The sequence below is a fragment of the Leucopleurus acutus genome, assembly GCF_964270905.1.
Source record: "Leucopleurus acutus genome assembly, chromosome: 13".
NCBI classification, from domain to species: domain Eukaryota; kingdom Metazoa; phylum Chordata; class Mammalia; order Artiodactyla; family Delphinidae; genus Leucopleurus; species Leucopleurus acutus.
The window spans coordinates 27443160-27455161 of NC_139155.1; the positions used below are offsets into that span (position 1 = coordinate 27443160).

General features: G+C 42.8%; 1 protein-coding gene across 3 annotated transcripts in view; it reads left to right on the forward strand.

The window, feature by feature from the left end:
- LOXHD1 (lipoxygenase homology PLAT domains 1) overlaps positions 1-12002 on the forward strand; it is a gene marked incomplete at both ends in the record, with an annotated part of 200986 nt that overhangs the window by 48907 nt on the left and 140077 nt on the right. For all 3 annotated transcript variants that reach the window (XM_082852690.1, XM_082852691.1, XM_082852692.1), the window contains 2 exons: positions 4130-4253; positions 6944-7194. In XM_082852690.1, the coding sequence (XP_082708816.1) occupies positions 4130-4253; positions 6944-7194 (375 nt within the window). The remainder of the gene's footprint in view (positions 1-4129; positions 4254-6943; positions 7195-12002) is intronic.

A 12002-nucleotide genomic window follows, 5' to 3' on the forward strand; every position in this document is an offset into this window, starting at 1 on the left:
ATGGTTCTGCTTCTAAAAGAGACAAGGCGAGTTCCTGAATACTTCCTTACTATAAGGCAGGTTACTTACTTTAACCTTATATTCCAAAACTTCAGGAAAAGTCCAGCTTTCAGTGAACAAACATTCTGTCCTAAGTGTCCCACATGTGTTGATCAAACCAAATTTCCCAGTTTGAAAATCAGAAAACAGAATCACCCCAACTTTAATACGAAGCAGGATGAGATGAGTCTTACGTGAGGTACAAAAAAAATGTTGGGTGAGTTGTGCCTGATTGAGCAACAGAGAAGGCTTCAGGGAGGGTCCGTTGGAGCTGGGCCATGAAGATGGGCAGGGCTTTGCCAGGAGGAGCAGGGAGGAGGACTCCTTTGGGCAGAGGGGATGACAGATGAGGGGCAGCTGGAAGGTGACACAGGGATACTAAATAACTGGACCAGGGCACAGGGCTCAGAGAACTGAGAAATAATGTCAGGAAGAAGGTGAGGGCAGGACCATCGCAGGCACTGATCAGAATAAGCCATCAAAGGTCTTTATTGAATGAGGCAGCCGAGGCAGTAATGAAGGAGTGGGTGTGTGGGCAGGCTCAGAGGGGAGGGATGAAGTGTAGAGGAAAGGGCGAGAGCATTGCGGGTGTCACCATTCAAATGCTGTCATTTACCATGACTCATATTTGTGGTATGTTACACAGTAATTGACACAGTATTGCAGTGTGATGAGTGAGGTGCAGAGTGTGTGGGGAAGGAGGAGGACACTGACCCCCCTTCCTTCGCTGAGCTTTGTTCCCCCCATAGAACATTCCCTTGTTCTTCCATGACACCAGGTCTCCCCTGCTAAGCCCTGGATGCCAAGGTTTTTTTCCAAGTAGGTTTGTAAACTCCAAAGTAATCCTCTTTTATCTTCTCCTGTGTCAAAACCTATCTGCCCCTTGCCCTATGATCTAAGAACTCCAAATGTAAACCACAGCTCAATAGTGGTTCTGGAAAGTGGCGATGACTGCTTATGAGTCAAGCAAGGGCCACCTTTACTGGATAACAGATATGCATTTTCAAAGGGATGATTGGAAACAGGGATAGGTCTTGCATTCATTTCCTGCCCCGTGGCTGATACAGAGAGGGAACACTGTGGATCACCCAGACTGTCTGCATCTCAGGCACCTCGGCACGTGGGCGGGAAGGAGGAGACCCTTCAGCTTCTCCAGATTGCCCTATGTGTGTGGGGTTTGTTTCTTCTGCCCAGAATGGGTCTCCACTCCAATCAGGTTATGGAAAGTTGGTGGAAATTATTCCCATATGGAGGAGGGAGAGCTGCTGTGAGTCATGGTTGACTCTCTACACTGATCTGCAAGGTATCGACTCCAAGACAAACCCCATGTGCTCACACAGACATGTTTACCCTGTGCGGGAGGAAATGCAGGCCCCCGTGTCCTGGACTGCTTGGATGTGTCTGTGAACCATCTGGAGAGAACAAGAAAGAAAGAACCCCTGCTTGGCAGCTTCATCTTTTCCTCCTCTTTTTCGCGGTTGATTTATCCTTCTTGGCTTTTTGTAACGGTGGTCTCGCCTTGTAACTGCTCTGTCCCTGTTGCTGCAGGACAGAGCGGGCTGCACCGTGGACAGGCCCCCTTGTCTGGCTGCCATCTCGCCTCCCAAGGGCTCATGTCCCCTGGTTTCCCTCTTGCTTCTTAGAAGGTCAGCCCAGCCTATAGGCTTGTCTGCAGGTGAGAATATTCCTCCAGGAGATAACAGTTCTTGTCTTCCATTAGGTTATTGCTTCTGTCTGTCTGTCTGTCTCTCACACACACACTCAAGGTGTGTGCTTCTATCATTCATGATAAAGGCCACTCTGTCTTTCCAGTCTTATTTTACAGTTGTCTCTGCCAGAACGACAGACTGTGAAACTGTGGTCTGGAGGGAGCACCACCATTTCATTCTGTTAGCAAAATCCATTCCTGAGCTGTCTTGAGTTCTTAAAAGGAACTTTATGAAAACCCAGGGATGTCTGGGCAACTTGTGAACACAAGTGGTAAAGCTGCTTGTTCTCCCCCAGAGGGGCCCTTACTAATATCCTTTAAGCAACAGGGGTCATGGGTCCCAAGCAACAGGACCCATATCTGCAGAGGCCAGAATGCCTTTGGGAGAGTCCTCTGCCACGTCCCCCTGGACAATCTTCCTGTGCCGACGTAGGCTCCTTCCACATCTCACCTCTCTGCTCCTTCCTACAGCACTCACCATTTGCTACTAGATGTGTTCCAAAATGTTCCACCCTCTGGGAGCCAGCCTCCTCCAGCCTTATCCTGCAGACCTTGGGACTAACAGATGTCATCAGTAATTGTTTATATATTTCAATACTCATTTGGAAACTTTCCAGAACTCTTCCAGGACTTTTATACTTTTTATATCAGTGCTTAAGTGTTTATGTCTCAGCCTTTCTTTGTGATTTCAGAATGTCTGATTTTTAGAATCTTGTTGGTTATTCAAATATTCATTCATATATTTTCTCTTCCCTTTGTGGTTCAGCTGTGCAAGCTACTTTAGTCCTACAGAGTTATTTAATGGCAACACATTCTATTTTTCAGATTAGCTGAACTTCTCAAGCCAGGAATGTCCATCAGCTATCAGGCCAGGAGAAGGCCCTTTATTGATGACATCTTTGTGAACTGTGAGGGTGTTTTGTCATTTGCTCTTGGAATTATGGCTGGCACACCAGTCTGTGAACATTTAAAGACAGAAATGGTGAATCTGTATATCTGTCGATTAGTAGACTTGACAGCTTATCTGATAAACTAAGTCTTTTCTTTCTTCACCTTGCTTTTCCAACCCTGTGAGGGTCAGTGTAAAGGGGGTCAGGAGGTATAGCCCAGATCCTTGGCTCCCCAATCTCCCCACAGCCTCAACCCTGGGAGAGGAAAGACATAGAGAAATGTGCAGATACATGAATTGGGAGTGGCTGGACTTCCTTTCAAGGCAGAACCCCTTCTGGACAGGCCACAGAGGTCTCCAGGCACTCAGCTCTGAAAGTACAGACACTCGATAGAAATCAGCAAGCTCTGAAGGCTGACTCACACCAACCAAACTTACAAGGGACTGATTTATAAACCAGAGCTTAAATGCTGATGTATCTGGAGAGAGAACCCTGGTGGGACGGCTGGTCCTGGCCACTGGCTCAGGCCACTCACCCCTCTCTGGTGGGTGGTATATTCAGGAGTTCAGCTCTTAGCCCAGAAGATTCCTTGTTGAACATTGCATTAGAACAAGGTGAGGTGCCTTTAGGCAGACCAAGACATGCCCTATTTCCACACTACAGACACTTTGATCTTAGGAAGTGAGTCTTTCACTGAGAATCAGAGCCCCACTCTGTCAGGCAGTCCTGGGAGTACCTGGGCAGATATTTTTACTTTCCAACTCACCCTGTCTGTCACCAGATGCATCTGCCTTCCCATTATGACTGGAGGACTTGGTCTGGTTATTGATGATCACACTTATCTTAGAGTGAGTTTTCAGCTGGATGTTCCTGGGACATTTTAGGAGGGCCCCTCAGCTCCTTGGTGAGCTCTAGAAGACACATTTATCTCAGCCTCACCAACATAGCTCACATGTGAGCCCCCATGGGGGCTTCAAGGATGCTCAGTTCTCCTAACTTCACTGTCAGCGGCTGACCTTTTCCAACCTGGCCACCAGATACTGGGATTCTGTGTGCCAGATTCAGGGCTTGTAGTTCCCTTTATGTGGACTCTGCTTCTCAGCAAGAAGGTCAGAATCCCAATCTTCAGCAGATGAGGAAGATGGTGGTCTTGATGCTGTCTGTAAATCCAGGCTTCCAGTTCTAGCACCTCAGTCTCACAGGGTCCATCCTGCTAAGTTTCTTGCATAGCATTTTTTTTAATGATCCTTAGCAGAGGAGGGAACAAGACTCAGTAATTCAAGGAGTTAATTGTCAGTCATTCCTGTTTGACTCTCAGTGCTTTGCAAGGTTTTCCTGACAACAGGTGTGTCCTTGTGATAAGCTTTCCTTGGGCCACGAGGAAGATGAGAAAGTATACTTGGAGTTCACTCAAGTGATGGAGGAATGGATTTGGTCACCAGGTGTGACCTCAATGACACTTAACCTTCCTTCCCTCTCTTCTTCTTCCCAGATTGTCATTGAAGATATTGGGAATAAAAGAAAATATGATTTCCCTCTTAACCGCTGGCTGGCCTTGGATGAAGACGATGGCAAAATTCAGAGGGATATCTTAGTGGCTGGAGCTGAGACCACAGGTAGGACAGAAGAAAGGGGAGGCCCAATTGGCTAATATTTCACTTTCTGCCTGAGGGTCAATGTTCTCATCTGTGGGTCTGGAGGCCTGCAACCAAGTGGGAAGCAGCCATGTCTTTAGACAACATTCCTGCTGCCCCTGAAAGTGTTCTGTCCCCCTGGGCTGGAGTCTGGGGCTCTGCTGATACCAGAGGTGATGAGAAGGTGCCCCTGAGCAGACACTGACTTCCCAGGGCAAGAGAAGTTATGCACAGGATGGAGCCGGGGTGTGAACTCCCGACACATGTGGGTATTTATGAGGATGTTGACTGACCCTTACCTCCTCCTAGTACTGAGTGCTTCCTATATGGCAGACTCTCTCTAGGCACCTGACTCATGTCATTCCTCTAATACTCACAACAACCCTATAGTAGGGGAACGGTTACTGTTCCCATTTCACAGTAGAGGAAATTGAGTCACAAGCTAGGAGACCTGTTCCAGGTCACACAGCTGATAAGTGACCAATCCAGGATTTGGTCTGCCTCCTAAATCTCTACCCTGTGTGAGTTCCATGGAAAACCTGAAGCTCCCAGCATGGAAGTTCATAGATGTTCCAGAATATCAATGTTGGTGAACGCACACAGCTGAGAACATGCTCTGGGACAGACCCTCCCATGGCTCCCACTGCAGAGGGAATGAGTCCAAGTTCTGGGGTATAAGATAAAATTGCTCCACGATTGGGCTCCAATTGACCATTTCAGCAGCATCTTTCAACATCTTCTACTACCACTTCCACACACACTCCCTCTCCCTCCCCCGAGCTGCACACCTTTCACTCTTTCCCACACCTACCCCCTCTCCCTGTTCCCCCCACCTCACCCACATGCTTCCCTCTCCCTTCCCCTTAGCTGCTGGCCTTACTCTTTCTCTTCCTTTCTCTTCGGAATATGCTTTCTCCTCAGCCTGTTACGCCATTTCTCTTCTTTCTGCTTCTCAAATTCCTGCTGCCAGTCACTTCCTCTGAAACTTCCCCTACCCCCTCTAGACAGGGCCATCTCTCCCTTCTCTTGCTCCAGACATTTTGGGAAGAACGTGACTGCTATTGTTTAGGAAACCAATGCTCCTCTGCTCCAGTGCTTTTCAACCATGGCATTATGGCGCCTTGGCCTGGGTGAGGGGTGCCACGTTGTCGGGTGTGTCACGACTTTGCATTCTATAGTTTGAAAATTATTTACTTAAAACATCCACTAGAGCAGATTTAATATGCCCCCTTTAACTGTGTTACTATTACTTGCTTCCAGTGGTAGACGAGGAGAAATGACAGTGAGAGGCTGGAATTGCTGACAACCTAGGCTATGACAGAATGTCTAGTGTGAGAACACCATCTGTCCATGTGCTGTGAAGTAAAGCTGGACACCCACTCTTTGAGGGCAGTGGCTATTCCTTTTTATCTTCATAGTCTCCCAAGGCCTGTCATAGAGTAAGCACTCGGTAAATGTTTGTTGAGCAAGGGAAAGTGCGAATGTATGAATGAATAATGCATCCATGTGGTTGCATGTGCTATCTCCCAAAGACATTTTGTTTCTCTGAGATCAGGGGATGGGGGTAGGATGAAAGGGAGGTGGGGGACTAACAAGGCTTAAAGTACCACTTGCCTTAGACTCTGGGACAGTGTGAAAAAAGGCAGACCACACCTTAGCAGAATTTCCTATGGTTTCCTGTTCAAATGTTTGTCTTTGGTGTTTTCCTTTAGTCTGTCTCATCTCAGAGTTTAATCTCCTCTTGCTGGCTCTTCCCCAGAACTCCATGTCCTCACATTGCCTTCTGACTGACCAAAACCCCAAATGGTCCAACCCACAATGTCCTCTCCCTCCCTCAATCTTCCGCATCCCACCACCTCAGGTGGTAAAGGAGGACATTAGTGTCCTCTATTAAGAGTTATGTTTTTAGGGCTTCCCTGGTGGCGCAGTGGTTAAGAATCTGCCTGCCAATGCAGGGGACATGGGTTTGAGCCCTGGTCTGGGAGGGTCCCACATGCTGCGGAGCGGCTAGGCCTGTGAGCCACAACTGCTGAGCCTGCGCATCTGGACCCTGTGCTCCACAACAATAGAAGCCACAACAATGAGAGGCCCGCGCACCGCGATGAGGAGTGGCCCCCGCTTGCCGCAGCTAGAGAAAGCCTGTGCACAGAGACGAAGATCCAACACGGCCAAAAATAAATAAATAAATTAAAAAAAAAAAAGAGTTATGTTTTTAAGTTATGTGCAAAAGAGCAAGCTCCATGAATCAGATAGTCCTGAATATAAATCTCTCTTAATCGAGTTGACTATTCTAATTAAATGAGACATAATAGAATTCATCTGGCAGCTATTAATAATATGCACATGGTAATTAGCATTAATAATAAGTACTATTCTTAACCAACCCAAGCTCTTCCTTCTCTTTGTTAGTTTCCTGTAATGGGGGCTGGCAGCTTCCTGTAACCTGCAGTTTGTTCCTAAACTCAGATGCACTGACACACCAACTCCAAAAAAGATAAAGTGAAGTGGAAAGGGGCACTGGATGTCATCTGGGGGAGGAGGACTTAGGGGGATGGGGATGTACAGCAGAGGGAGGGCCTAGGGAGGTGTGGTCAGGTGGCGGAGAAGGTGGGTAGGATATTGTTGTCAGCTTGCACTGAACCCTCTCCTTCCCCCTGTTGTTTCCATACCAGCCATCTCATATATTGTCACCGTCTTCACTGGGGACGTCCGGGGTGCTGGGACCAAATCCAAAATCTACCTGGTCATGTTCGGGGCCAGAGGGAATAAGAACAGTGGGAAAATCTTCCTGGAGGGCGGTGTGTTTGGCCGTGGCCGCAGAGACATCTTCAACATCGAGCTGGCTGTCCTCCTCAGCCCATTGAGCCGGGTCTCCATCGGACATGGCAATGTGGGAGCCAATAGAGGCTGGTACTGTGAGAAGGTAAGGGAGGCTGGGGAGGACCCTGCCCTGATTCAACCCTTCTCTTTAACTTGCAAATACAAACTCTAATCTGCATCCTACTTCCTACTTCCTTTGCACCAGTTACAAAGTACATGAGAAATCCCTCTCACGGGGCCTTTTTTTTTTAATTATTCAAATAGAAAGTTACAAAAATTATAATCATCCTCATCAGTTCACTCAGTCCCATGTAATTAATTTTTTTTATCTTGATCTTTTATTAGCACTTTTATGAGTTCATCAGTTTCCCATTAGAGTTCTGAAAATGCTTATTCATTCAATTCAGCAGTATAGTCAGTTACCAGAAACCTGTACTAGTCAGTCTTTTCCATGAATTCCTTAAAGATGAAACCTTTCTAGAGGAACATTTTTGCGAAAGCATCAGAGTACACACAGAATTGTCTGTAAATGACAAAAGACTTAAAAATGACCACAGTTAAAGATTTGATGAAAGTTCATAATAATGCAATTGACAAGGAAATTTAGTTATTTCTGAGATATACATTTTAAAGTAATAACTAGAATTATGACTTATAACATTATACCAGAAAATATAAAATTTTTAGAAATTTCATGTAATGTCTGAAACATTTATATTAACATATTTCCATACAAATAACCCAAAGAAAGTTTAGTATGAGTTGCTTTTGTTTGTTTGTTTTTTATACTGCAGGTTCTTATTAGTCATCAATTTTATACACAGCAGTGTATACATGTCAATCCCAATCGCCCAATTCAGCACACCACCATCCCCACCCCACCACGGTTTTCCTACCTTGGTGTCCATACGTTTGTTCTCTACATCTGGGTCTCAACTCCTGCCCTGCAAACCGGTTCATCTGTACCATATTTCTAGGTTCCACATATATGTGTTAATAAACGATATTTGTTTTTCTCTTTCTGACTTACTTCACTCTGTATGACAGTCTCTAGATCCATCCTGTCTCAACAAATTACTCAATATCCTTCCTTTTAATGGCTGAGTAATATTCCATTGTATATATGTACCGCATCTTCTTTATCCATTCATCTGTCAATGGGCATTTAGGTTGCTTCCATGACCTGGCTATTGTAAATAGTGCTGCAACGAAAATTGGGGTGCATGTGTCTTTTTGAATTATGGTTTTCTTGGGGTATATGCCCAGTAGTGGGATTGCTGGATCATATGGTAGTTCTATTTTTAACTTTTTAAGGAACGTCCATACTGTTCTCCATAATGGCTGTATCAATTTACATTCCCACCAACAGTGCAACAGGGTATCCTTTTCTCCACACCCTCTCTAGCATTTGTTGTTTGTAGATTTTCTGATGATTCCCATTCTAACTGGTGTGGGGTGATACCTCATTGTAGTTTTGATTTGCATTTCTCTAGTAATTAGTGATGTTGAGCAGGTTTTCATGTGCTTCTTGGCCATCTGTATGTCTTCTTTGGAGAAATGTCTATTTAGGTCTTCTGCCCATTTTTGAATTGGGTTGTTTGTTTCTTTAATATTGAGCTGCATGAGCTGTTTATATATTTTGAGGATTAATTCTTTGTCTGTTGATTCGTTTGCGAATATTTTCTCCCATTCTGAGGGTTGTCTTTTCGTCTTGTTTATGGTTTCCTTTGCTGTGCAAAAGCTTTGAACTTTCATTAGGTCCCATTTGTTTATTTTTGTTTTTATTTCCATTACTCTAGGAGGTGGATCAAAAAAGATCTTACTGTGATTTATGTCAAAGAGTGTTTTTCCTATGTTTTCCTCTAAGAGTTTTATAGTGTCCAGCCTTACATTTAAGTCTTGAATCCATTTTGAGTTTATTTCTGTGTATGGTGTTAGGGAGTGTTCTAATTTCATTCTTTTACATGTAGCTGTCCTGTTTTCTGGCACCACTTATTGAAGATACTGTCTTTTCTCCATTGTCTATCTTTGCCTCCTTTCTCATAGATTAGTTGACCATAGGTGCATGGGTTTATCTCTGGGCTTTCTATCTTGTTCCATTGATCTATGTTTCTGCTTCTGTGCCAATACCACATTGTTTTGATTACTGTAGCTTTGTACTATAGTCTGAAGTCAGGAAGTCTGATTCCTCCAGTTCCGCTTTTTTCCCTCAAGACTGCTTTGGCTATTTGGGGTCTTTTGTGTCTCCATACAAATTTGAAGATGATTTGTTCTAGCTCCATAGAAAATGCCATTGGTAATTTGATAGGGATTACATTGAATCTGTAGATTGCTTTGGATAATATAGTCATTTTCACAATACTGATTCTTCCAATCCAAGAACATGGTATATCTCTCCATCTGTTGGTATCATATTTAATTTCTTTCATCAGTGTCTTATAGTTTTCTGCATACAGGTTTTTGTTTCCCTAGGTAGGTTTATTCCTAGGTATTTTATTCTTTTTGTTGCAGTGGTAAATGGGAGTGTTTCCATAATTTCTCTTTCAGATTTTCCATCATTAGTGTACAGGAATGCAAGAGATTTCTGTGCATTAACTTTGTATCCTGCTACTTAACCAAATTCATTGATTAGCTCTAGTAGTTTTCTGGTAGCATCTTTTGGATTCTCTATGTATAGTATCACATCATCTGCAAAGAGTGACAGTTTTACTTCTTCTTTTCCAATTTGTATTCTTTTATTTCTTTTTCTTCTCTGACTGCCATGGCTAGGGCTTCCAAAACTATGTTGAATAATAGTGGTGAGAGTGGACATCCTTGTCTTGTTCCTGATCCTAGAGGAAATGCTTTCAGCTTTTCACCATTGAGAATGATGTTTGCTGTGGGTTTGTTGTATATGGCCTTTATTACGTTGAGGTAGGTTCCCTCTATGCCCACTTTCTGGAGAGTTTTTATCATAAATCGGTGTTGAATTTTGTCGGAAACTTTTTCTGCATCTATTGAGATGATCATATGGTTTTTATCCTTCAATTTGTTAATATGGTGTATCACATTTATTAATTTGCATATATTGTATAATCCTTCAATTCCTGGGATAAATCCCACTTGATCATGGTGTATGATCCTTTTAATGTACAGTTGGATTCTATTTGATAGTATTTTGTTGAGGACTTTTGCATCTATATTCATCAGTGATAGTGACCTGTAGTTTTCTTTTTTTGTGACATCTTTGTCTAGTTTTGGTATCGGGGTGATGGTGGCCTTGTAGAATGAGTTTGGGAGGGTTCCTTCCTCTGCTATATTTTGGAAGAGTTTGAGAAGGGTAGGTGTTAGCTCTTCTCTAAATGTTTGATAGAATTGGCCTGTGAAGCCATCTGGTCCTGGGCTTTTGTTTGTTGGAAGATTTTTAATCACAGTTTCAATTTCAGTGCTTGTGATTGGTCTGTTTATATTTTCTGTTTCTTCCTGGTTCAGTCTCAGAAGGTTGTGCCTTTCTAAGAATTTGTCCATTTCTTTCAGGTTGTCTATTTTATTGGCATATAGTTGCTTGTAGTAATCTCTCATGATCCTTTGTATTTCTGCAGTGTCAGTTGTTACTTCTCCTCTTTCATTTCTAATTCTATTGATTTGAGCCTTCTCCCTTTTTTTCTTGATGAGTGTAGCTAATGGATTATCAATTTTGTTTATCTTCTCAAAGAACCAACTTTTAGTTTTATTGATCTTTGCTATTGTTTCATTCATTTCTTTTTCCTTTATTTCTGATCTGATCTTTATGATTTCTGTCCTGCTAAATTTGGGGGGTTTTTGTTCTTCTTTCTCTAATTGCTTTAGGTGTAAGTTAGATTGTTTATTTGAGATGTTGCTTGTTTCTTGAGGTAGGATTGTATTGCTATAAACTTCCCTCTTAGAACTGCTTTTGCTGCAACCCATACGTTTTGGGTCATTGTGTTTTCATTGTCATTTGTTTCTAGGTATTTTTTGATTTCCTGTTTGATTTCTTCAGTGATCTCTTGGTTATTTAGTAGCATATTGTTTAGCCTCCATGTGTTTGTATATTTTACAGTTTTTTTCATGTAATTGATATCTAGTCTCATTGTTGTTGGAAAAGATGCTTGATATGATTTCAATTTTCTTAAATTTACCAAGGCTTGATTCGTGACCCAAGGTGTGATCTATCCTGGAGAATGTTCCGTGAACACTTGAGAAGAAAGTGTATTCTGTTGTTTTTGGATGGAATGTCCTAAAAATATCAGTTAGGTCCATCTTGTTTAATGTGTCATTTAATGCTTGTGTTTCCTTAGTTATTTTCAATTTAGATGATCTGTCCATTGGTGAAAGTGGGGTGTTATTAAAATCTCCTACTATGATTATGTTACTGTCAATTTCCCCTTTTATGGCTGTTAGCATTTTCCTTTTGTATTGAGGTACTCCTACGTTGGGTGCATAAATATTTACAATTCCTATATCTTCTTCTTGGATTGATCCCTTGATCATTATGTAGTGTCCTTCTTTGTCTCTTGTAATAGTCTTTATTTTAAAGTCTATTTTGTCTAATATGAGAATTACTACTCCAGTTTTCTTTTGATTTCCATTTGCATGGAATACGTTTTTCCACCTCCTCACTTGCAGTCTGTATGTGTCCCTATGTCTGAAATGGGTCTCTTGTAGACAGCATATATACAGGTCCTGTTTTTGTATCCATTCAGCCAGTCTATGTCTTTTGGTTGGAGCATTTAATCCATTTACATTTAAGGTAGTTATCAATATGTATGTTCCCATTACCATTTTCTTAATTGTTTTGGGTTTGTTATTGTAGGTCTTTTCCTTCTCTTGTGTTTCCTGCCTAGAGAAGTTCCTGTAGCATTTGTTGTAAACCTGGATTGGTGGTACTGAATTCTCTTAGCTTTTTCTTGT